Below are 26,385 nucleotides of genomic sequence, written 5' to 3' on the forward strand. Positions count from 1 at the left end.
ACCCCATTAGATTCTACAATATAAAATTATATTTTGGAGTGGACATTATGAAATGTAATGGGTTGCTTGAGAGGTGCAGGAAGCAACACTCTAGTTATCAATTGTACCGGTATTTTTTTTTCGGGCTTATTAACTATACCCGTGTTTATAACTAAAACATATACATGTGGGTCATGTTCGATATTATTTATCTATATCTATGTTGAAAAAGTTAAACTTTGGTCTTGTACTTCATTCTAACTATTATGTATTTTTCAACTTGATCATCCCCTGTATTTTTTTCTTATCGAATCCATAATGTTAAATCCAAAAAAAAAAAACACCGTTTATTTTTCGTTCACTTTGATATGTTTTTTTAAGACTCTTTTTAGGATTTTTCTCAAACACTTAGAATAGAATAATTATGATTTTCAACAATATCAAGATAAAATGTGCCCGGGGTTTACTTTGAAAAAAGAAATGTGTCCGGGGTTGGATTTCATGCCACTTTACCTACTTGTATTAATGATAACTTAAAAACTTCAAATTCAACAACCAATCCTCAACCATAAAAATCACTAGAAATCTAATCCCTTAGTGGTTAAAGACTAAATCTCATTATTAATTCCTATTTCCTAAGTAAATCAATAATGAAATTTGCATTAAGCCTCAAACATAAAAGTCACTACAAATGTAATCCCTTAGTGGTTAAAGACTAAATCTCATTATTAATTCCTATTCCCTAAGTAAATCAATAATGAAATTTGCATTAAGCACATGGTTTGCAAGATGGCTAAATATTCATACACCATTCCCAGTGTCAAACCCCTAGTTATCTTACCCTAGGTCTAGGTTTCAGTAACATTTTCCAAATTCCAATGCAATAAAAGCCACAAATATGTGGTTTATCATGTCACAACTAAAATAGAGAGAAAGAGAGTAAGATAGAAGATTGAGAAATGAAAAATATATTAATATATAAAAAACAATGCAAGATGTTCAGGGTCATTGCACTCCAACCCCAAACACTAGGACAATTTAGCTGCATATCGACATCAAAATCTCAAAACATGATGAAGGGAGGCAAGGTCTTGAAGAGAGAGTCATGGAAAAAGCTTCACAACAGGTACCAACTCCAAGAGTAATGTTCTCTGATGTAAATTTGGTCAACTCCTCATATCCTTGCCTTAAATAGGATCTGACATGCACCTTTTAAAAAAACACACGTGATACACTCCCAATTAAGCGCTAGATGATGTGTGCTTAAGTTTGAGGTTTAATCATTCTATGTGTCAAAAAATATTTATTAGAAAAAACCAGTCTCTTAAATAGATATTCATACTTAAAAAAAATGTCACTTATGGTTAGAACATATCCTAAGCATAAAAAAATGTCACTTTTTTTATTAAAAGAATAAGAAATAAAGAATATAGGGTGAAAATTCTTGAAGAATCCTACTAAGAAATGTTTTTAGGATATTGGTTAAGAAAATTTAAAGGAGAAAATATTTGTTATAAATATCATAGGAAAACGTAAAAAAAATCATAAAGCAATTTTGTGCATCTTAATAAAAAAATTTCTTTTAATTTCTTAACCAATGTTCTAAGAACAATGATTAACTTTTGTCATTTTTGTATGTAATGTTATAGAGAAATTATTAAATAGTTTTGGATTATTACATCTTCATGATCTCAATTAACTTTTATATGATACATAATTGCTTAAATGAATTTTTTTAAAATTTGTGAAAATTTTAACACGAAAATTTATCTAATATTAAAGTTATTAGAGTGAGTATTTAACTTAAATCATATTAAATTTTGTAATTGAAAAATAATTCTTTAATTAATAAAAATGAATTAAACAACAATTACATATATAAATAACTCAAACATCATACCAATAAGTCATTTGTTATAAACTTGTTAATTAACTTTGCTTAATTTTAAACAACTCATGAAACACCTGAATTGTACTTCGAGAACCTCTAATGAAAATTTTCAATTTATATAAAAATATTAAATATATTTAATTCCACGTCAAATAGAGATTAACGAGACAGAATGAAGAAAACCATGTAATAACTTCTTTAATTTTAATGATGTGTGCATAGTGATTCATCACTCAAGCAAACACTTACGGTACTGACTCACCTAACAATCGTCTCTGGTTTGTTAGTTAGAAGCATGAGCGGGAACTAACCTTAGATTGACAAAAAAAAAAAGCGTGCTATGTTCACCTTCTATTCAAATCTCCAACCATCGATCGAACAACATGTACGTACATGCTCCTCTCTTTTTTCTCAACTATTTGGCTTCTCTTTCTCTTTCATTTTTTCAATGCTCCTATGGGAAGAACCAAAGTCTCCACCCTCTTTGCCAATAAGCACAACAACAACAATTACATGCTTCCTTATTCCAACACCATAAGACAAACTCTTGTAAACAGGCCAAATACCCACAAAGACCGGTTCCCCTTTTCACTCTTTGAATTATTGCGGCGCCTTATTCATTCAAGTATTCCTTACGACATCTTCTTCCATTTTCATTCACACTTCTCTCTAACTAGTTAGTAGTTACTGTTATATTATATACTAAGGTATTTTTATTTATTTTTTGGTTTTCTACTTATCTGGGTTGAGTTCAATTGCATTGTAGGAAAAGTAGATGGAGACTCAAAAACCGAGGAAGAGGAGAAAGTCTACTCTTGGTTATACACCTTGGCCCAGTCAGACAAAAACTTGGTTTTCGAGTACGTTAGGTCCACTGAGAGAGGCAAGTATCTGCACTCTGCAGTACCTTGTGAATTCTACATTGATACTGAAAAAAAATGTCTACTTTCCGACCCTATAAGACAATCTTATCCATGTGTTATATGATTATATGTAACTTTTTTTTATGTGTTGTCGCTCTAAAGTTTGAACTTATAACTTCGTAGTTTATGCAAACTATTCAAAATCCATTAAGTTGATGCTAGTGCGTTTTGATTGCAGGTAAACTAGACTGCAGGGTTCAGTGTTTTCAGCTTTTCATTTCTGTGAATTGTGATCACTGAATTAAATACCACCCTCTAGTTTTGTGTCATATGAAAGGTAGTATTTTTCAATTCTGTGCAGGCTTAAGTTTCACAGAAGCCGATAGGAGACTGAGGGAAAATGGGCCAAATGTTCCACTTGAGTATTCCTTTCCAAGATGGTGGCATCTTCTATGGAACTCTCTTTTCCATCCTTTCATTATCATTCTGATTGTTTTGTCAGTTCTGTCATTCATTACCTGCGACAGTCCAAATGGATTTATCATGCTCATATTGGTTTTCATCAGTGTCACCCTTCGTTTCTATCAGGTTTTTCTACATTAATTAGTTGGTTGCATTGAAACAGTGGAATTAGTACTTCTCTTCCCTTCACTCTAATCTCCGACCTTTGTTTATGTCTATTAGGAATACAGCAGCTCAAAAGCAGCAATGAAGCTTTCAGAATTTGTAAAATGTCCAATAAAAGTTCAAAGATGCGCTGGTAGAGTTGTTCAGAAAGAACTTGTAGTTCAAGTTGATCAGAGGGATGTAGTTCCAGGTGACATTGTGATTTTTGAACCTGGTGACCTCTTTCCTGGAGATATCAGGTTGTTATCTTCTAAACAACTTGTTGTAAGGTGTGTTATGTCAATCGGAAAATCTTCTCGTTTAGTAGATTAGAGATTAGTGAACACTAGTATTCTTCCCTTTGCCTTTTCAGCTAACTGAATTATCACATGGTGATTTCATACCTTGTTAACAGCCAGGCATCACTAACTGGGGAATCTTGGACAACTGACAAAACTGCTGAAATCAGAGAAGATCACAGCACTCCTTTATTGGATTTAAAGAACATCTGCTTTATGGTGAGTTAGTAACACAATTCCCTGTTTGTATTTTGTTTCCGTTGAAGTTGTAGCTTCATTTCAAGATGCCATCAAAAATATTAAATTTCCGATCAGAGATAGTCTGATTGAACGGAGAGTTTTGCAGAGAAATGATTAGTTATTAACATCACAGGGCACAAACGTGGTATCTGGTACTGGAACAGGCTTAGTGATTTCCACAGGATCCAATACTTACATGAGCACCATGTTTTCAAAAGTTGGGAAGAAGAAACCACCAGATGAATTTGAAAAGGGTCTCAGACGGATATTTTACTTGCTTATTTCTGTCATTCTAGCAGTTGTTACCATCATGTTTGTGATAAATTACACTACATCTCTTAATTTGAGCCAGAGTGTTCTTTTTGCCATCTCAGTTGCATCTGCCCTCAATCCTCAGATGCTTCCCCTCATCATTAACACATGTCTTGCAAAAGGAGCACTTGCTATGGCTAAAGACAGATGTATAGTAAAAAGTTTAACATCTATACGCGACATGGGATCAATGTAAGTATAAATTCACATTGAAAATCAACTGATTGATGACTTGGACACTAAATTCATATGCAGTTGCACACATTTGAACCAACTTATCATAAAATATGAATTCAAGTTTCCATTCTTACCCAGCTTTAACTACCCTTTCCCCCTGTCTCTACCATCAAAATCAAAGAAAGGGGAAGAGAGAATCGGAACCTACAATTAATGATTAGATCAGCTTGCGTTTTAATTTTGCGGATTAAACTAGTGGAAACCAGAATGTAAAAATCTATCATTATCGTTGGTTAATTTTGAATAAAGAAAGATCAGCAAGGCACGTTCTCAGCAATTATCAAGACATAAATATAGGAATTATGTATTAGAAACATTATGAATAAATATGAACTTGTAGTAATAAATAGAGAAATTGATAAGTGGGTCTAAATCGTGTTCTAACCTCTAATCAATTGTGCTAATGTATACGTGGTGCTAAGCTTCTAGTATATCAATTATTGATGCAACAGCATCATTAACAATGAATGAAAACATAAGGTTAAAAAATAGTGCAAGGAATATGTCTTGTTTTAATCCAAATATGCATCTTTCTAGCAGATTCTTTTTCTGTGTACTTATGTTTTTTAATGTTGCAGGGATATTCTTTGTATTGATAAGACAGGCTCCCTTACAATGAATCATGCAATCATGGTTAATCATCTTGACTGCAGGGGTTTACCCCAAGAAAAAATTTTACGCTATGCCTTCCTCAACTCTTACTTTAAGAGTGACCAGAAGTATCCTCTGGATGATGCTATCCTAGCATTTGTATATTCAAATGGATTCAGGTTTCAGCCATCTAAGTGGAGGAAGATAGATGAGATTCCTTTTGACTTCATAAGAAGAAGAGTATCTGTCATCTTAGAAACAGAAGGCGGACACTCACAATTCTTTGGCAGGTTCCTGTTAACAAAAGGAGCACTGTTAGAAGTATTGAGAGTTTGTTCTTTCATTGAGAATTTCGATAAAGATGAAATTTCTCCCTTCTCTTCAGATGATTATCAGCGGATTTTAAATCTCTCAGAAGATTTGAGCAATGAGGGGTTAAGGGTAATAGCAGTAGCTATAAGGAAGCTGGAAATGGTGTGTCTTTTCTTCTTGCATTCTTTCTTTTCATGCCAATGACATTGATTTTGAATCTAGATAGTTTAAGAGACTAAATTTGGTTGTGACAAGAGGTGAAAATAGAAGACAAATAATTTGAAGGAAAAAATAGAGTAGAAATAAAATAAATTGTTAAGTTGTTTGGTTTAAGAGAATTAAGTAAAAAATATAATGAAAATAAGATTGTAAGTGTTTGGTTTGAGTGAAATAGGAAGAGATAATTAAATAAAGTTGTAAAAATATTATTATGCCCGTGTCAAATCAATAATCTTAAAGTAACATAAGGTTTCAAATGGATAAAATTGACCTTTATCATAATTGGATCCTTGTTAGATGTGAAAAGTGGAGACAAAAATTTGTAAAATGAGACTCACTCAATTTAAACTTATATCTCTTACAAATATTCTCTACCAAACAATCATGCATCATTTCCCTCTTCCCATCTCTCTCCTTTGCATCAACCAAATTGGGCGTACATTCCTCTTCCCATATTTTAGATATAACACTCATAAAAAGACCACATTATCAAAATTATTCTCTTAGGTGAAATTATTTTATGGTTCATGACCACCACTTATTTATAGTCCTGGTCAATCTTTATATAACAAATAACTAAGGTTTTTCATTTTTTCAATTAACGAAAAAGAGTTAATAAATTCAGCTACGTGTCAAGGGGAAATTAGCTAAAACTATAGATACTTAGCACTTCTAAACTATACAATAACTTCTTATTCTTGTAGGGAACGGTCCTCTCATGTTGATTTTTTACATGACAAAGTCGTGTCTATCTCTCTCACCATAAGCATTAAATAGGCGGAATCTTATTAGTATTTGTGAATACTTAATGGAGAGAGTTAGAAACAAAGTTTCCACGCAAGGTTATGTAAAAATTCAATACGAGAGGATGAGAGAATAAGGAGCACCTCATTTGCTGTGGCTGACTCACTTTCAATTTCAATTTACGTGTGACATTGCAGCCCCAAATATGCGAAACAAGTAATGGAAGCAAGAGAGAAGAGGAGGATATTGAAAGAGACATGGTGTTCATCGGCCTCATAACGTTTTTCGACCCACCAAAGGACTCAGCAAAGCAAGCACTGTGGCGTTTGTCCGAGAAGGGAGTGAAGGCTAAGGTTTTAACTGGTGACTCCCTCTCCTTGACAACAAGGGTATGCAGGGAAGTTGGCATAAGTACCACTCATGTAATAACAGGTCCTGAACTAGAACAACTTGACCAAAACACTTTCCATGAGACAGTTCAAAGAGCCACAGTACTCGCTCGTCTCACCCCAATTCAGAAACAACGAGTGGTGCAATCCTTGCAAACAATTGGAAACCATGTCGTTGGGTTCTTAGGAGATGGAGTGAATGATTCACTAGCTTTAGATGCTGCCAATGTAAGCATTTCTGTGGACTCAGGTGTAGCCATTGCCAAAGACATGGCTGATATTATCTTACTTGAGAAAGACCTCAACGTGCTTGTTGCAGGAGTGGAGCATGGTAGACTTAGTTTTGGCAACACAATGAAGTATCTTAAGATGTCAGTGATAGCTAACTTGGGAAGTGTCATTTCACTCCTCATAGCAACACTGTTATTCAAGTATGAGCCCTTAACTTCTAGACAGCTTCTTACTCAGAATTTCATCTACAGTGTGGGACAGATTGCCCTTGCTTGGGACAAGATGGATGAAGAGTATGTTAAGACACCTCACAAGTCCTCAGAGAGAGGCTTGTCCATGTTCATGTTGTGGAATGCACCAGTGTGCACCCTTTGTGATGTGGCAACACTTTTGTTTCTTTGGTTTTATTACAAGGCTTACACTGATGTGACTCAGAAGTTTTTCCATTCAGCTTGGTTCATTGAAGGTCTCCTATTGCAGACCCTCATCATCCACTTGATAAGGACAGAGAAAATCCCTTTCATACAGGATGTTGCATCTTGGCCTGTGATTTTCTCCACTGTTGTGACATCTGCAATTGGAATTGCACTTCCATTCACACCCATTGGGAAGGTCATGGGATTCTCACTTATACCTCTTTCATATTTCGGATTTTTGGTGCTTCTTTTTCTGGGGTATTTTACAGTTGGCCAGGTCGTTAAGAGACTTTACATATTGGTTTATAAGAAATGGCTTTGAATATCAAAACATTCATCTGTTTAGTCGCTTAAAATGCCGCTGTTATGAAGTCAATATCAAGTAGAAACTTTTCGATCGTGTCGTCAAACACATCCAACATTGCTGTAATCGTACCCTACAAATTTCAAAACAATAGGAATTACATTCATGAATGAATAATACGTGCATTAAAATTTTGTATACTATATTTAGCTAATTTACGATAGTTGTAAATGTTCCGTCCGAAATTCCAGTGCTTCCTGTCATTTTTCTATTTGTGTTATCAGTTCTTGATCCGCTTATCACCTTCAGACAATAAGCATCTATGAAAACATGTGGAACATTTGAAATCTTTTACTTGTCTGCATTTGTATGAGTTGCATATTGTCCCAGGCCATGTATTAATTAACAAAACCGGTTTAGTGTGTACTATTTGATAAGAAAATTTAGTTTGTTAGTCACTAAAATTATGTACTAGAGATTATTCAGATAGAATTTCAAAAATTAGCCTAAATTACTTAGAACGTTGAACAAGAAAAAACCTTCACAAAATGAAGGAAAAGGTCCTACCGGGAGCCGAACCCAGGTCGCTGGATTCAAAGTCCAGAGTGCTAACCACTACACCATAGAACCGTGCGCTATACGTTTCCCATGATAGGTAATAATTACATATTGACAGTAATGTCTTAAAAAAAGGATGCAGGCAATAGAAAAAAGAATTTGAGATCCATGCAAAAAGCACATGAACATTGTCACTCTAACTATACGTTTTTTTTAATAGGTCCACTTTCTTCCTTATGATGTGCTGATTTCGCTATTTAAAAGAAGAAAACTTTTTAAAAGGAGTAAAAATGTAAAATTTAGCAAAATGTTGATCCCCATTCCCCACTAACATTTTGTCAATAGAAAATCCACTTTAGATTTTGTGGGAACAAAAAACAAAGTAAGAAGAGGAAACGTTGAGAATAATATTGCAATCAACTAAAACAATGGAGTAAATGATAAAATAGGTTTCAACAAAAATAAAAAATAAAAAGTTAAAAGAGGACTTTGTAAAAATCAGTAGTAATAAATTTGAGTAGCACTACAAGAAAACTATATATATATAAAAAAAAGTAGAAGCCATTTACTTGCACTTTAATTTTTTTTGTGAGAAGTAAAGTTATAATCTTTAGAGTAAATTGTTCAAGCCTTCCTTTTATTTTGTAGTTTTTACATAAACCTCTCATTTTATAAAATTATGCTATACTTAAATCCCGAACCTTAATTGTTTTTATAGCATGCTACACTTAAATCTAGAATCATTGTTTTATAAATCCCGAACCTTTATTTTTATTACATATATTGAGTCGCTATACAAAAATGAAGGTTTTACGTTGAAGTGTAGAATATAAATCCCTCAAAATTTTATTTTTGTCACTCCTTTAATCCTTGAAAAGATTGTTATCGTATGAATATATCCTTTGAAGATTTATTTAGTCGCTCAAACATTTTATTCACCACTTTAGTCATTCACAGGATCTCTTTGGTGAAATTTAACATCTCTTCTCTCAAAGACTAATATGATTATATTTTAAAACTTTGAGGAACTAATTTAATGATAAATTAAATCTGTGCAAAACTAATTTGGTGATAATTTTTTTAGAAGACTAAAGTGATAGTGTTTTTATTTCGCTTAGTAAAAAAATTTAAAAGATTAATATAGTAACCCATGTAAGTCTAAGGATGAAATTTTAAGTTTTATCAGGTTCAAATACTTGTTAATAAACCTTAAAAAATGTATGGAGTTTCATGAAAGGACAAATATTTGGGATCCACTAGCTAGTAATTCTAAGAAAGAGACACATAAAATATACACATAGGAAATGAATTTAGAGTTTAATATGGATGCATTGTAAAAAAAAAAATAGTCATCATTTTTAGTATAATTTATAAGATTATTATTATAAAAGTTATTAAATCTATCTACAAATTGAAAAATAGTATATGATGTTTAATACAAGTTTTTTTACTTTTTGCGTGACAAGTATAATGTTTTATGAAAACAAGTTCGATGCACAATCTGAGTATTAATTATAAATCCAGGCATATAAATCCATTGGAAGGCATCATGTTTCATACAAGTTAACCAAACATAGGCAAGCAAGTTTGATGCATGATTAGGCAAAAAAAGAGGGAGGGATTATAGAATATAAAAGAGAGCATCCATATACATCCAGCAAACTCATGTTGAAACATACAAAACAGTGGTGAAATTTCCTAAACTTTTCGTATAATTGTATGATTTGTATCACTATATACGTAAAGCATACTGATAATTTCTGTAAGGGATGTGGAGTAGAGGCATCACTGCTTTGCTTTGGATAAACAAAGGGTTCATCCTCCATCAACAGCCCTTGATCTTTGAAGTTGACCGTTCATCCTCCCAAATTACTGCTTTACAATGGAAGAGTTGAACTCTGACTCCTACAGTGTCTGGAGAACAAAAACTTGGTGTTATGTGAAAAAGATCTTCTCATTCTCATTGAGACGGAGATCGGCCTCTTTTGCAACGCACGTCCAATTGAAGCCAACTTGTTATTAATAATAGTTGTTGAAGTTGAGCTCCCACTACCATGCTTCTCATTAACAACAACACTCATATCCTTATTACTTGAATAATTCACTTTTTCACCACAATGATGGGTATCTAAATCCACCACCACATCACCAAATAACACCATTGAATTAGCAGAAGAAGAATCCATCGAAACCGATCTTCTCAGAGGCTGTGTTGCCTCTACCACTTCCACTGCGGCCGAAGACACATCATCATCTTCAACCCTCTCATGATCAGAACTCTCCACGCGGGCCTCTTGATGACCAGAAACGTTTGAAACCGTCTGATTACTCTGATCAACGGCTCTGATCACATGCGCGCCGTCAGTTTCGTCGCGTAGCACAGGTGCACGACACAAGGGGCAATTTTTGTGAGACCTGAGCCACGTGTCAATGCAAGGGATGTGGAAGGCGTGGCTGCACTTGGGCAACAACCTCAGACTCTCGTCGTGTTCGAACTCTCCGAGGCAAACCGAACACTCGGTGCCGTCTATGATGCCTTCGCCTTTCTTGTATTTGAATACCGTGATGGAGTCTATGAGGGACTGTTGGAGACCCACCGTACGGATGTACCATATCGGGTGGACAACCGCCAACTCCTCCACGTCATCATCGTTATCCGAACTCGGAGGAGAATCTCCGTTCAAATCGAACAATATGGGGGCGTCGACTCTTCTGTTTTGGTTATTGCGGCTATATCTTCTTGAGTAGAAGTACCTTATGAGTACGGACACGGCGCAGAGAAACATGATGACGCCAACCATGCATGCCATGACAATCATCGCGAGTTGAGGAACATTTTTGTGATGTTCTTTAAAGGAAGGTATCCGGAATTCAGGATGTGGTATTATAATATTATTTGCAACTGAAGCTGGGGAAGGTGTTGGGGTACCATGGTGTTGTTGGGTTCCATTCTTAGGAAGATGAGGATCCATTAATTAACGGAGCAGAGGTAGAAGCTGGGGTCAAGTATTCTAATATTCTATGGAGGGAGATGAGAGTGGATCTGGAAAATATTGTTGCATAGAGTGTGGCATGATTCAATGGTAATATGAGAAATTCGGGCATTTCGTTTTCTATTGGAGACTCAGACTCACTCTCGAATTTACTTGGTGGTTTCTTTTTTTTCCAAGTCAATGGACTTTGTGATGGTTTCCGCGTTAGCTTTAATGGTGGTGGGGCGTTACCAGATTCTTATAATCTACAATCCTTTTCATCAAGGAAACTTTCTCTTTTTTTTTTTGTTTTTTCATAAATAAAAAAATAGGATAATTTTGGTTCTCGTTTTATTTTTTTTTAAAAAAAAATCTTTGACCCGTGTGATGCACATGTAAACAAGATATTTGTGTAATTTTAAGACGATTTTGTACTAAATAGTAGAGTTGTATAACTATATGTAAATTACATAATTTAAGTTATTATAAATAAATTACTCTCATATTAGAATAAAAAATTTATTTTTTACTCAATAACATAATTTTTGTCGTTAATTAACGTTTTTCCCTGCAATGAAAATAAAATAAAAAAACAAAACCAATATATAGAAAAAGACCATTGACATATATAATATATAAAAATAATGTAAAAAAATTATTCTTATAAAAATTCATTATCCCATTAAAGTTCATCAGCTAAAGACATGGTAGACATGATAGATTAACGTGACATTTAAGTAATTACTTGAGACGTAAATATATCTCCATTTTTAATCTATAATATATAGCATAAATCACATGTAAATAAAACATTTTAATTTAACATAAAAATAAATACAAATTTGACTATATTTATATACTTTTTTATACTCAACATTTTTTTTACATTAACATCTATAGTCAATCTTGTGCTAAAGAAAGAATTTGAAAATACCCATCATACTTGATAAATTTTTTTAAAAAATAATTTGTTGTATTCAATGTCTTATTTTATGTCACAAAATAGATATTATTAAAAAAGATTTATCTACTCACTCTGAAAACTTTTCATTTTACACCATTGTAGTATAATCGCAATTGGATTTGTTTGAAATATTTGTTAAAAGATGGGAATCAATGTCAATAGCAAATTTATCCCACAGTGCACAAATGACCCTATTACCTCTATTTGATACAAAAAATATAATTTAATTAGTTAAAAATCTAATATGTCTCATTAAATATAAAAATTATGAAAATAAAATAATTTTATCTGCTCAACAGATGCTTAACAAGGAAGCTAGAGAGTGTGACACCCGAAGAAACTTGGAGTGGAAGCAAACCGAGTGTCAAGCATCTAAGAGTGTTTGGGTGTTTGTGCTTTAAGCATGTTCTAGATCAGCTGAGAAGGAAACTAGACAAGAAGGCTGAGCAGATGATCATGCTGGGCTATCCCTGCACTGGTGGGTATAGGCTTTATGATTACAGCTCAAAGAAAGTGGTGATCAGCAGTGATGCAACCTTTGATGAAAGTAGAAGCCTGAATTGGAAAAGCACCACTGCAGAAAGTGACTCAAGGCAGGAGGATCTTAGGATTGAAGTTGATGGACCTGATTTAGAATCGGCTAATGAAATTAAAGATGCAGAGCATGAAGCACTGGTTCAGGTTAACCAGAACCAAGGAGAGGCAGTAGACAGCAGGAGTAAAAGAACCAGAATCCCCTCATCAAGACTTCAGGACTTTGAAGTATATACAGATGATAGTGTTGCTGATGATGGTGTACTTCTACCCTGTGAGGAAGTGCATGTTGTACTGTTTGCTGATGTTGAGCCCCTTTCCTTTGCACAAGCTGTCAAGGAAAAGAAATGGTGGAAGCAATGAAGGAGTAGCTGGAGTCATTCGAAAGAAATGGGACTTGGGAGCTAGTCAAACTTCCAAAGGGAAAGAAGGCCATAGGTGTTAAGTGGGTATACAAGGTCAAGCATAAACCCAATGGAAAGATAGCCAAGTACAAAGCTAGGCTAGTGGCAAAGGGATTCCTTCAAAATGAGGGAATTGACTACAATGAGGTTTTTGCTCCTGTTGCAAGATTGGAGACAATGAGGATGATTGTAGCTGCTGCCAGTAACAGGGGTTGGCCCTTGTACCAAATGGATGTTAAGTCAGCCTTCTTGAATGATTATTTAGAAGAAGAGGTGTACATACTGCAGCCACCATGCTTTGAGAAGGAAAAGCACAAAGATAAGGTGTACTGGCTTAGAAAAGCCCTGTATGGTTTAAAACAGTCTCCAAGGGCCTGGAACATGAGAATTGATGGAGTCCTAGCCAAACAGAAATTTAGCAAATGCAAGAGTGAACATGGTGTGTATGTAAGGGCAGATTGTTCAACCAATTTACTACTGGTCTACCTATATGTAGATGATTTGCTTGTGATTGGCAGCAGTGAAAAGGAGATTCATGTCTTCAAACAGCTCATGATGGCTGAGTTTGAGATGACTGATTTAGGGAAATTATCCCATTTCCTTGGATTAGAATTTATCCAGGTCCAGAAGGGAGTGCTCATGCATCAAAGCAGATATGCTCAGGAGGTCTTATTCTTCCACACCAGCTGAACCAGGGCTTAAGCTGGAAAAGGATCCTGAAGAGGAACTGGTTGATGTAACTGAGTTTAGAAGATTGATTGGATCTTTTAGATACCTATGCAATAGCAGACCCAATATCTGCTTTGCAGTAAGCCTGATCAGCAGATTTATGAAAAGGCCTAGACTGTCACACATGCAAGCAGCCAAGAGAGTGTTGAGACTTACCAAAGGGACAATTGGTAGTGGTGTGTTGTTCCCTTTTAAGGCTAAATCAGGAAAACCAGACCTGCTTGGCTACACAGACTCTGATTGGAAAAGGGATCCAGAACAGGAGAAAAGCACTGGAGGATATCTGTTCATGCATAATGATGCTCCTGTGGTTTAGAGCTCTAAGAAACAGGATGTGATAGCCTTATCCACTTGTGAAGCTGAGTATGTGGCAGCATCACTTGGTGCCTGTCAAGCAGTTTGGATGATGAATCTTCTTGAGGAATTGAAGCTGAGGGAAAGGAAACCTGTCAACCTGTTAATTGACAACAAGTCTGCTATTAATTTGGCCAAACACCCCACCTTGCATGGTAGAAGCAAACACATTGAGCTTAGGTTTCATTATATCAGAGATCAAGTTTCAAAAGGAAATGTAACTGTGGAATACTGTAAAGCAGAGGAACAACTTGCAGATCTAATGACCAAGCCAATTCAAGTCTCAAGGTTCAAACAAATTTGCAGTGAACTAGTTAATAACCTAAAGGATCTGAATTGAGGGAGGGTGTTGAAGCTTGGAGCTTGATATAGATATCAATTCAGTTCCTTATTAAGCTGTACTTGCTTTGTTATTTAGTTTGTTATTTCTGTTATGTTTGTTATTTCTGTTAAAGGGACTCTACTGCAATTGGGTTTAGTGTAGAGATCCTGTGCTGCATGTATAAAAGGGAAATGCCTCTATGAAATGAAGTTGAGATTTCTTGCTCACATATCCTTACTCGTGTGTTCTAACTTCAATCTTAAGTTTGTGTTTTCTAGCTTGAGGGTGCTGTAAGCACCAGGTCGAACAAAATTGACCATCATTTCATTTTTTTTCGTAATAATGCTATATTCATAAATCATATATGATTGTTGAAATCCAATACCTATCAAATTTAAATGTTTAATTTTCAAGTATCTCATGATCTCTCTTGGCGGTGCCCAGTTAGTGGTGTCAAAAGAGGAACTTTTCCTGCAATTGCTAAGCCATAAGCTTTGAGCCCGTCGTACTCAGCAGGATATTTTGTCATTAACCTTATTGTTTGAACCCCAAGATCTCGTAGTATCTGTCAGAGATGTATCATTCAATTATTTGAAAAAAAACGATTATGCTACCAAAATCAATAATTTACGGTGAAACATGCATGAGCGAAAATAATTGTTTTGTACATATATGACAGTTAACAGGGATAAAGAGACACTAAATTATATTAATTTTGATTTCCAATGTCCTGGATGAAATGGTTAGAAATTTGAAGTCAGATAATAAGACAAGATATGTTAAAATTTTAGGATTTTTATTGTTATAGTAACCAAAAGATAAAGATTTCTTGATTAATTAGGAAATGACGACTCAAGATAACTATTTATTAAAGATGACAAGAATAATCAATAATCCAAGAATTTAAGGTGGTGGAAGTTTTGAGCAAAGTGCAAGATTTGGAATTCAAACATCAAGAGTTTGGAATTCAAAGTGTTAGTTATCAGAAGTTTATCAGAAATCACACGAGAAACACCATGATCTTAATCTAAATACTTATACATCTCAGCTTCTGAGATTTGTTAAGTATATCTTCCATCCTAATATTTTTAATAAAGGATCAGTTTCTGTAGATTTCATTGTCAATTTTCTTCAAATAGTCATCAAATTCCATGCTTTGATTAACTTGCATTCTTTAGCTTACTCTCAACTTCCAAGCATAACTTACTGCTTTTAATACATTTTTATTCAATTTATCATTTTCAACACATGCTACCAATTTACTTTCGATACTCATGATATATATGGTACTTTTAAAAGTTACATCCATTTGCCATCTTTTACCTTTAATCTTTGTTCTATCGTGAAGTGTCACATTGCCTACCCCAACTAGGATGCACTTTCTGCACCTGTGGACTAACTTATAAACTTAATATCAATCGATTTCAAGATAGAATCAGAACACGTACATTTCAGTTGGTTTTAAGATGGAATATAATATTTTGTATTGCACACTTTCAATATTAATAGTAAATTTATCATTTGCTGATCTCAAATTTGACTTTACTGATATAGATTACCACTTTGTATTCTTTTAATTTCTTATTTAAACAGTAGAATAACTTATTTTCTAAGAAGTTGATTAAATTTCTTAGCAAACAGTAATAGTGGAGGAAACTTTTCAATGCATGTGTATAGTTAATTTCGAACCAAATAGTACCTGAGCTCCAATACCGTACTTCCTAGAATCAACTGGTAACTGCAATTCCTCATACTTGTCATCTTCCGAGGGGTAACCACGGACCATGTGGCCTAAGCCAATACCTCTACCTTCATGTCCTCGGAGATACACTAAGACACCCCTACTTGCTGCTTCAATTTGCTTCAATGCAAGTTCTAATTGGTTTCCACATTGACATGTTGCCCCAAAAATGTCACCAATGAGACATTCTGAATGTACTCTCACAAGTACGTCCTGCCCATCACCTATCTCACCCTGTTAATATCAAAAGCATGTTATTATAGTCACCAACACAAGAACACTAGTCAAATCTCTCAAAATTTCACCCTTGCCACAGAAAAGTAAGTGTCTCTAAGGAGAAAACACTACAAACGTATAACGTATTCAAGAAATCTGACTAATTTTTATTCAAGGAGTCAGCTTGTAGAGCATTTATATCAGAATTCATTAATTGGATAAAAAAGGTCTGAATTCTTGTGAGGCAGAGCACAGCCTCAGGCAATAAAGATGTAAACTTTCTCTAGAAACATGATTGAAGGTCAATCCAACTAATTAGAAACTGATTTCGTCTTATCTTTAATTCAACAAAGAAAGTACTAACCGAGGATTATATCATGTCAACTAAGAGCCAAGAAATCAAATTATGACATGTGCACATTTATTTAAGGAAAATTGTAATTTGGCAGTTGCAGTTGAAGATGCTGATAAGTGTTAAGCAGGCAAATATTGGTGAGCTGCTTACTTTAACCATCGCAATATGCTCAATCCCATCCAGACATGACCGATAGCAATAAGCTTTGAAAGGTCCCCACATGATCGGTATCAGTGCAGCTGAAGCACACTCTACCAACTTCTCCCTCTTTCTCCTGTATCTGCTAGTTCAGATCATGCAAGTATTAGATACGCCCTTAAAGTTCTTAAGTCTATCTTCCTTAATCCTTATGATAATCTGAAATAGCATACTTTAAAAAATCTAAATATGGGCCAATCCAAACAGCAATTTTATCAGTGGTGAGTCTTAACATTGGAACAATTTTGTGATTAAGGAAATGTGTGCAGACCTACATTAGCAACTATAAGAGATTAATCACTTTTTACATTATTATTGCAAGTCTTCCTTTAAATAGAAACCAGTGTGTGACACATGAATTCGATGTGCAGTATGCAGGGTCATTTAGAGAATTATGTAACTATGCTGTTGATTTCTTAGAAATTACCTTATTAAATCAGCAATGGATATGATTTTCAAGTTTTCCTTCTTTGCCATTTGCCGAAGCTTTGGTAACCTAGCCATTGAACCATCATCATCTACTATCTCACATAAAACTGTAGCAGGTTCCAAGCCAGCCAACACAGCAAGGTCAACTGAAGCTTCTGTGTGTCCTGGTCTTTTAAGAACCCCTCCTTCTCTGTACTTCAGGGGAAATATATGACCTGGGCGATTGAAATCATCAGGCCTCGAATTTCTTGATGCAAGTTTCAGGATTGTCGTTGCTCTATCTTGAGCAGACACTCCTGTTGTAGTGCCTTGCTTTGCATCCTATAATATGCAAATTGTTATGGTATCAGACAAGAAATCAAATCAACATTATGCTTGAAAGCACATATCCTCCTGTTCTTTACAAAGAAAAATGTGCTTAAAAATCATTATCATACTTTCTCTTGTAAAAATTCTTGAGGTTTTCCTAGATTATAAATTATAGAAAACCTAGATTATCAATTATAGAAAATCAACAGGATCTTGAGATTTATGGTTCTCACAAAACAATCAATAAAGAATAATAGATAATTATGTGTACCTTTCTCCATAGGATCTTCTCTGGTGCACTTGAAAATGAGAGAAATAGGATTTCACTTCCTTTGGCCTTTCTTTTCTGTCTCTCTCCGTTCGTGATGGCTATGGGTGAGAAAAGAGCACTTTCTGGTCAGGAAAGGGACCTTATTTTACATTAGTGGGTATTAAGCCCCTTTTATAACCACTACTCCCATCAAGTAGCAGTTAATCTAGAAACTTCTCCTATTAAGCCCAATTACAATTTAGCCCTTAATTGTTAATTATTTATTTATTAGTTCCTACTAAGTCATATGCCTCTCACATGAGACATTAATTCTAACATTCTCCCACTTGGCTCATGTGACATTAATAAACATTATGGACTAAATAAATAAATAGATTAACTAACATAATGCGCATTAAAAATTGACTAAAATGTTTTACACATTGGGTACATCATAATTTCATGATTAAGAATAGGAACCAATTCGAGTCATGGCGGTTGTACATCATCTAATCGACATAGTCCCTTCCATGTACTACAAATTAGTCTTCTCCTTAATATGACCATTAGTTAGGAGTACATAATTGGTCCAACATAATGTCTTCATTCAAGACAAAACCTGTTAACATTACTTTAACGCAAACATGCATGCAAACATAGAGAACAGGTAATCAGAAACATATCATAATTGAGCTCAGAGTGTCAGCAAAATTACATAAGGTAAATTACACTTAATGATCATCAATAACAATAATGTCCATACTTTCAACATGTTCTATAAATGTCTTGGGCGGTAATCCCTTTGTCAAAGGGTCAGCTATCATAAGCTTTGTGCTAATATGTTCTATTGACACTCTTTGTTTCTGAACTTCTTCTTTCACGGCAAAGTACTTCAATTCCATATGCTTAACACCCGTAGAGTACTTGTCGTTCTTAGAAAAGAATACTGCTGCGGAGTTATCACAATACATTTTCAGCGGCCTAGCAATACTGTCGACAATTCCAAGCCCTGAAATAAAGTTCCGCAGCCAATTAGCCTGAATTGTAGCCTCAAAACATGCTACAAATTCAGCTTCCATGGTGGATGCAGCAACAACTGATTGTTTTGCACTCTTCCATGATACTGCTCCTCCGGCTAAGAGAAATACAAAGCCAAGAGTGGATTTTCTTGTATCCACACATCCAGCAAAGTCTGAGTCTGAATATCCAATCACCTCTAGGTGATCAGACCTCTTATATGTAAGCATGTGGTCTTTTGTTCCCTGTAAGTATCTCAGAACTTTCTTTGCAGCTTTCCAATGTTCCATTCCTGGATTACTTTGATATCTTCCCAACATTCCGGTTGCAAAGCTTATATCTGGTCGAGTGCAGGTCTTAGCATACATAATACTCCCAACAACTGAAGTATACGGAATTGCTTCCATTTGCTTCCGTTCCAGATCATTTTTAGGACATTGTGCGAGACTAAATTTGTCTCCTTTCTGAATTGGAACGGGAGATGCTGAGCACTTTTCCATCCTAAATCTCTCCAGTACTTTATTGATATATGCCTTTTGAGACAAGCCTAACAATCCTTGTGATCTATTTCGGAATATTTCTATCCCTATCACATAGCTTGCCTCACCCATATCCTTCATTTCAAAGTTACTAGAAAGAAACTTCTTAGTCTCATGAAGAAGACCAAGATCATTAGTTGCAAGCAATATATCATCAACATACAGGACTAGAAACATAACCTTACTCCCACTGACCTTCAGATATACACACCGATCAACAGTGTTTTCCTTAAATCCAAAGGAAACAATGGTATCATTAAATTTCAAATACCATTGGCGGGAAGCTTGCTTAAGACCGTATATTGATTTCTTTAATTTGCACACCATGTGTTCCTTCCCTTCAACTCAGAATCCCATTGGTTGGTCCATATAAACATCCTCCTCTAAATCTCCATTCAAAAAGGCAGTTTTCACATCCATCTGATGTAGCTCCAAGTCATAATGGGCTACTAATGCCATGATAATCCTGAAAGAATCCTTTCGTGAGACTGGTGAAAACGTCTCTTTATAATCAATGCCATCTTTCTGAGTAAATCCCTTAGCAACAAGTCTAGCCTTGTAACGTTCAAGGTTGCCATGAGAGTCACGTTTAGTCTTGAAGACCCACTTACAACCAACTCTCTTACAACCCTTTGGTAATTCTACAAGGTCCCAAACACCATTATGTTCCATGGAATCTATCTCTTCTTTCATGGCATTTAACCACTTCTCAGAATTATCACAACTTATAGCTTGTGAAAATGAAACTGGATCATTATCATTAATGCTTAAGTTTGTTTCTATTTCATGTAAGTATACCACATAGTCATTCGAAATAGCTGGTCTTCTTTCTCTTTGAGACTTCTTTAATGCTACTTCCTGTGGTTCTTCCATAATGGGTTCATTATGTATCATGGGCTCATCATTGTGTTGTACTTCTTCATTACTGTTTGTAGCAGTAACTGAAGTAGTAATCACCTTACTGCTAGAGGCAAAAGCTAAAGGGACTTGCACTCTAACTTCTTTAATTTCCACTTCTCGTGGAACTGTACTCCCACTGATTTCACCGTTTTCAATGAACCTTGCATTTCCAGTTTCGACAATTCTCGTACTATGATTAGGACAATAAAACATATACCCCTTTGACTTTTCTGGATAACCAATGAAATATCCACTGATTGTTCTTGCATCCAATTTTCTTTCTTGCGGATTGTAAATTCTTATTTCTGCCTGGCAACCCCAAACGTGCAGGTGTCTCATACTAGGTGTCCTATTTGTCCACAGTTCAAAAGGTGTCTTTGGAACTGCCTTACTAGGAACCATATTTAACAAATACATGGCAGTTTTCAAAGCATACATCCACAAAGATACGGGCAAGGTTGAATTGATTAACATACTCCTAACCATATCCATTAAAGTTCTGTTACGCCTTTCTGATACACCATTTTGTTGTGGCGTACCAGGCATTGTGTATTGCGCACAAATGCCTCGTTTCTGAAGGAGCTTAGCAAATGGACCTGGGTGTTGCCCAGTTTCATCATATCTTCCGTAATACTCACCACCTCTATCAGATCTAATAATTTTCACCTTTCTGTCTAATTGTCTTTCTACTTCATTCAAGTAAATTTCCAAAGCATTCACTGCCTGAGATTTCTCATGCAGTAAGTAGACATAACCATAACGTGAATAATCATCAATAAAGGTGATAAAGTATCTTTCCCTTCCGAAAGAACTAACATCAAAAGGTCCACAAATATCTGTATGCACAATTTCAAGAAGCTGAGTGCTTCTTGTGGCTCCTTTCTTTGTGTGTTTTGTTTGTTTTCCCTTGATACAATCCACACAAATATTTAGATCCGTAAAATCTAGATCAGGAAGAATTTCATTCTTTATTAATCTTTCTATCCTCTCTCTAGAAATGTGACCTAAACGTTTATGCCACAAGAAAGCCGATCGTTCATTCACTAAACTACGTTTAGTGCCAACATTATGATGCAGAGTTAAAACGGTTTCAACATACAAACCATCCAATTTCAATTTATATAAACCATCACAAAGAACACCAGTACCAATGAGATGATTATACTTAAATAAACTGAAACATCCATTACCAAAATTAAAAGAGTATCCAGTAATATCAAGTTTAGATAATGAAACCAAATTCCTAGATAAACTAGGTACATAAAGAGTTTCCAGTAAATCTAAATGATGTCCAGTGTCGAGTTTTAAACGATAAGTCCCGACCGCTTCCACTGGAGCTTTCACTCTATTCCCCATGAAAACAAACTTCTCATTTGGGCTTATGGTCTGGATTGTAAGGAATCCCTGCATAGTATTAGAAACATGAGTTGTACATCCAGAATCAATCCACCATGTGTTATGGGGAACTTCAGTTAAGTTTGATTCAAAATATACAAGAGCATTGAGCTCACCTTTCTTTTCGAACCAAGACTTACGCTTTGGGCAATCTTTCTGGAAATGTCCAGATTTTCCACAAAAATGACAATTATTGTTCTTTGATGCTTTCTTCTGGATTTGCACAGGACCATCCTTGATCTTTAATGGTCCTTTGCCTTTATCATGTTTCTTTACAAAATTTTTTCCAGCTCCTTGATTCCCTCGGTGGCTTACATAATGGATTGAGTGACTTCCTTGATTCTTAAGCCTCGTTTCTTCCTGAACTAACATACTGTGCAATTCATGCACATTCCATTTATCTTTCATGGTATTATAGCTCATTTGAAACGGGCCATACTCAGACGGTAATGAGTTTAGAATAAACTGAACAAGGAAGTTCTCATTCACAGCCATTCCCAAGGTCTTAAGTCTTGCTGCAATGTTTGTCATCTCAATGACATGTTCATGCATAGTACGTGAACCATCAAACTTCATGGTGGTTAGTGTACTCATTAATGTCCCAGCAAGAGACTTATCAGCTGTTTGAGAGCGCTCTCCCACTAACCCCATAAACTCTTTAGCACTATCGGTTTTAGGAAGCGCTGTCTTAATACTGTCTGCAACAGTCATTCTCATGAACATTAGGCTGAGTCTATTAGATCTTTCCCAAGCTTTATAATGAGCTTTCTGTTCATTGCTACTAGCATCAGTAATAGTAGCAGGCTTCTCTTCCAATATAGCAAGGTCAAGATCCAAAACACCGAGGTGAAATTGGACTTGCTCATTCCAATCAGAGAAGTTAAGCCCATTAAAAATTGGTACAGATGATACATGAGAATTCAATGAGTTGGGAACAGGTACTGCATAATAAAACTTCACATAAGCATTTTGGTACATGAAACACAAGTCATACATATAATTTACTCAGATAAAAATCAATGTATATTGATGTTCTCCTTTGGGTGACACACCAACACACAACATACAAACATGATGATGCTGATAAAATTTTAACATTATTTGACAATTAAATATACACCAATTAGTAGTATATATTTTCTTTGGGTATATAAATAAAACTATTGATACACACAAATCGCCTACAATAATATTCATTAATTATAAGAACAACTAATCAACCTTTGGGCGATCCATAAATGCCTTATAACAATGAATTTCAATTACCCATAAGCCAACAATCATATAATTTAGCATCCATTATTCTATGAGTAATTGAAATAATTATTAATTTAGAATTAAATAACCTTACAAATTTGGCCACTTTGGTGACTAACAAATTTAACATACATTTAATTCCAACCAAATATATATGGCCTGCACATACTTATTGCTATTAACAATTCATAGCCATTCCATTAATTCCATTCTAGGCCATAAAATAATATTTGCATTTATTTGTGTTTTACATTCTAACACGTTCAAGCAAATATATAGTATATACATATATTTTACTGCGACCAATAATTGCAAAACATTCACATTAATTTAATTATAGAACATAAACTTTCAATCCTTTAATCATGTTTAATGATCATTTTTTTCAAAAAAAAAAAAAAAATAGGCAAGTGGGATTGTAATATATAATTTTCATCTCTAATTCCAATAAAAGACATGAATTGGAAGTCCAGCAAAGATCACTCTGGCTTTCTTTCTCAAAAACAGAATTTCCAAAAATTATACCGCTTTCATGGCTTTCCTTCTCATGAAATTTTATATATCTAGAATTTCATACTTTGCAGCGGAAAATATAATTAACATGAAAGGCACGTTATCAAAACATGTAATTGAAAATACATGTAACGTAAATTAAAAATCCCTAAATTTCATAATTAGGATTTATGCATAATTGGGAGAAATTAAATCATTCTAGGAGAATCATAAATTTCATAACACATGCTCTGATACCACATGTAAAAATTCTTGAGGGTTTCCTAGATTATAAATTATAGAAAACCTAGATTATCAATTATAGAAAACCAACAGGATCTTGAGATTTATGGTTCTCACAAAACAATCAATAAAGAATAATAGATAATTATGTGTACCTTTCTCCATAGGATCTTCTCTGGTGCACTTGAAAATGAGAGAAATAGGATTTCACTTCCTTTGGTCTTTCTTTTCTGTCTCTCTCCGTTCGTGATGACTATGAGTGAGAAAAGAGCACTTTCTGGTCAGGAAGGGGACCTTATTTCACATTAGTGGGTATTAAGCCCCTTTTATAACCACTACTCCCATCAAGTAGCAGTTAATCTAGAAACTTCTCCTATTAAGCCCAATTACAATTTAGCCCTTAATTGTTAATTATTTATTTATTAGTTCCTACTAAGTCATATGTCTCTCACATGAGACATTAATTCTAACATCTCTTACAAGAGGATTATCAATTAATAAATGTACCACTGTCACTGTGAATGCAGTGCAAAGTTTTTCTCCATTGTCCTTCTGTGTCACCATCAGTGGGAGTTGCAGCCTCTCTAAGTCTTCTTCTTTCATGCTTACACACACTATCCCAGTTCCATACTTGACAATAAATGCAATTGCTTTTGGTGTCACCATTGAAGCTGCCATTATTAAATCTCCCTCGTTTTCTCTATCTTCATCATCAACAACAAGTTTTCTCTATCTTCATCATCAACAACAATAATTAACTGCAAATTTGTCCCAAACAAGTGAATTTCTTGACATGGTACCCTTGCAGGATAAAGAATTGATCAACAAAACAACAGATTAATTAACCTTTCCCTGACGAATATCTGCAATGGCATCTGGGATAGAAGAAAACCCTTGTGTAGGACAATCCAGATCATATTCATTTCTATCAGCAAAGAAGCCATTGATAGTAGGATTTATCTCATCAGAGACTGTTCCAAAAGCAAATGTATCAAGTTGCTGTCTGATTTTAATTGGTTCTTCTGCCAGTTTGTCTAGTTGTCTTGGACTGTTATAGTTGTTAGGATGAGATAGCAGATCTCCTTCTCCGGATATTACAGCCCTCATTTTATCAACCTTGAAACTGAATTTCACTTTTCTAATGGGACTAGCCAACATGAAATCAGATTTGTATCCGCTTGTATTGAGTGGAGGAGTGCCACTCACAATATACTGCCTTCTAAACAGAAGAAGCAACCATCCAATTACACAAGTGGAAGAAGAAGCAGAATAAAGTGACAACAATTCTTAAAGGACATTAGAATGAATAAATTTCCACCTAGTAAAAAGCTGAATACATCCTTTATAGGATACTAGGCTGAACTAGAGTTGTTTCCCACAAACCTAAAGTAAATTGGCCCAACATCACCTGAAGAGTTTGGCAGCCAGTTATCCCAGCACCAAGATAGCAGTAAAACTAAATCTTCTACAAGTCGTTCTAAGATTACATGCAAATTAATCTCCTATTACCAATTAATAAAATGATCAAATTTCCAAATAATAGCGATTATCACTTGCAAAGTTACTTCTCTACCATGTATTTGTCTAGCCAAGCCTTCATATAACTTATCCTTCCCCTCACATAGAAACCTCCTACCTCTAACTTGGGAACTTGTGCATTGGAATGCATTCTCGCACACTGCTGTATTGGGAAAATCACCATCTTATCTACCTACCTACCTTCCTTCCTTCTGCCTAAGTACAGGTACACCATAAACATGATTCTTGGACTGAACATATGGAGGAAAAAAAATGACAAGCCAACGTTTTATTTTACATGCATGCAAATATTGACATTACCCATGTTTCAATAAAATGCAAGGAATCTATTTTTTATTTATATTATTACAATAAAAACTGTAAAAAAATTCCAGGCACACAATCCCAAAATTCAACATTAGCGAGATGGATTTCGAAATCTGCAGGTATTACTTTGAACTTGTGCCAGACTCGCTCTTACTCTATAATTATAGTGTACATATTCAATATTATAGAGTAATGTAGGACTTGTAATCCATTTGATTCATTTTCATATAAATTCCAATTAATGTTTCCCATATATGAATATATATATAAAGTGATGTAGGGTAAGTCTTTAAATGTAGCCTGGACATGGAAAGAAATTAAAAGAGAATATATATAAAAGAAATGGTAATTAATGAAAGGCTGAAAGCTCACTTGGAACATGTGTGCAGGGACATGGAAGAGCAATGAAAATTGACAAAAGCCATTCAGTGTCTGATAGATACGGACAAAGGTACGTAAGATAAGAAGAGCGAACACCAGAGATTGGTTCATCTGCAACATATGGTTCCGCGATTGGTTTGTATATATATTAGTAGCTCTGCTGAGGTGCCACTTGTCTCTTCATAACGTGACCTTTGGTAAGCAGGAATGTGAAAATGTACAAAATTTGCTTTGGTTTACAAAGAAAATCATTTTCATGATAGGAATTAGTGGTTTTTGGGTAAGTATAACTTCTCTCTTTTACTTTTTTCTACTCAAAATTATTTTATAATTTAATTCCCAATATAC

General features: G+C 34.8%; 3 protein-coding genes and 1 non-coding gene across 15 annotated transcripts; 1 reads left to right on the plus strand and 3 right to left on the minus strand.

Annotated features, from left to right (window-relative positions):
* The first annotated feature begins 2,271 nt into the window (after window positions 1-2,271).
* Window positions 2,272-7,836, plus strand: LOC114413080 (magnesium-transporting ATPase, P-type 1-like). Of its 4 annotated transcripts, XM_028377268.1 has the most exons (9): window positions 2,273-2,546; window positions 2,637-2,753; window positions 3,095-3,321; window positions 3,418-3,629; window positions 3,755-3,857; window positions 4,012-4,132; window positions 4,253-4,382; window positions 5,006-5,492; window positions 6,491-7,836. In XM_028377268.1, exons 1-9 carry the CDS (start codon window positions 2,327-2,329, stop codon window positions 7,649-7,651), a joined length of 2,778 nt encoding a protein of 925 aa, XP_028233069.1. In that variant the 5' UTR covers window positions 2,273-2,326; the 3' UTR covers window positions 7,652-7,836. The 4 variants fall into 4 exon arrangements, with proteins under 4 accessions (XP_028233067.1, XP_028233069.1, XP_028233066.1 ...); XM_028377266.1 differs by having other exon boundaries at window positions 2,272-2,546; window positions 3,418-3,599; window positions 4,012-4,382; XM_028377265.1 differs by having other exon boundaries at window positions 4,012-4,382.
* A 355-nt stretch (window positions 7,837-8,191) lies between these two features.
* On the minus strand, window positions 8,192-8,263 carry TRNAQ-UUG. Its single transcript has one exon. It is a non-coding gene; the product is annotated as a tRNA-Gln (tRNA).
* Window positions 8,264-9,748: 1,485 nt separating this feature from the next.
* Window positions 9,749-11,466, minus strand: LOC114413082 (RING-H2 finger protein ATL52-like). Its single transcript, XM_028377269.1, has one exon. It carries the CDS (start codon window positions 11,161-11,163, stop codon window positions 10,069-10,071), a length of 1,095 nt encoding a protein of 364 aa, XP_028233070.1. The 5' UTR covers window positions 11,164-11,466; the 3' UTR covers window positions 9,749-10,068.
* A 2,668-nt stretch (window positions 11,467-14,134) lies between these two features.
* On the minus strand, window positions 14,135-26,138 carry LOC114413083 (bifunctional riboflavin biosynthesis protein RIBA 1, chloroplastic-like). 9 transcript variants are annotated; one of them, XM_028377271.1, is made up of 8 exons: window positions 26,029-26,138; window positions 24,650-25,030; window positions 24,319-24,533; window positions 17,408-17,730; window positions 16,933-17,062; window positions 16,170-16,445; window positions 14,856-15,035; window positions 14,154-14,248 (listed from the first exon to the last, which is right to left on the minus strand). In XM_028377271.1, the coding sequence occupies exons 2-7, from the start codon at window positions 24,753-24,755 to the stop codon at window positions 14,889-14,891; spliced, it is 1,197 nt and encodes a 398-aa protein (XP_028233072.1). In that variant the 5' UTR covers window positions 24,756-25,030; window positions 26,029-26,138; the 3' UTR covers window positions 14,154-14,248; window positions 14,856-14,888. The 9 variants fall into 9 exon arrangements, with proteins under 9 accessions (XP_028233076.1, XP_028233072.1, XP_028233075.1 ...); XM_028377275.1 differs by lacking the exon at window positions 14,856-15,035 and having other exon boundaries at window positions 14,135-14,248; XM_028377274.1 differs by lacking the exon at window positions 14,154-14,248 and having other exon boundaries at window positions 14,689-15,035; window positions 24,650-24,958.
* Window positions 26,139-26,385: the final 247 nt, after the last annotated feature.

This window comes from Glycine soja, chromosome 5 (assembly GCF_004193775.1).
Source record: "Glycine soja cultivar W05 chromosome 5, ASM419377v2, whole genome shotgun sequence".
NCBI lineage: Eukaryota > Viridiplantae > Streptophyta > Magnoliopsida > Fabales > Fabaceae > Glycine > Glycine soja.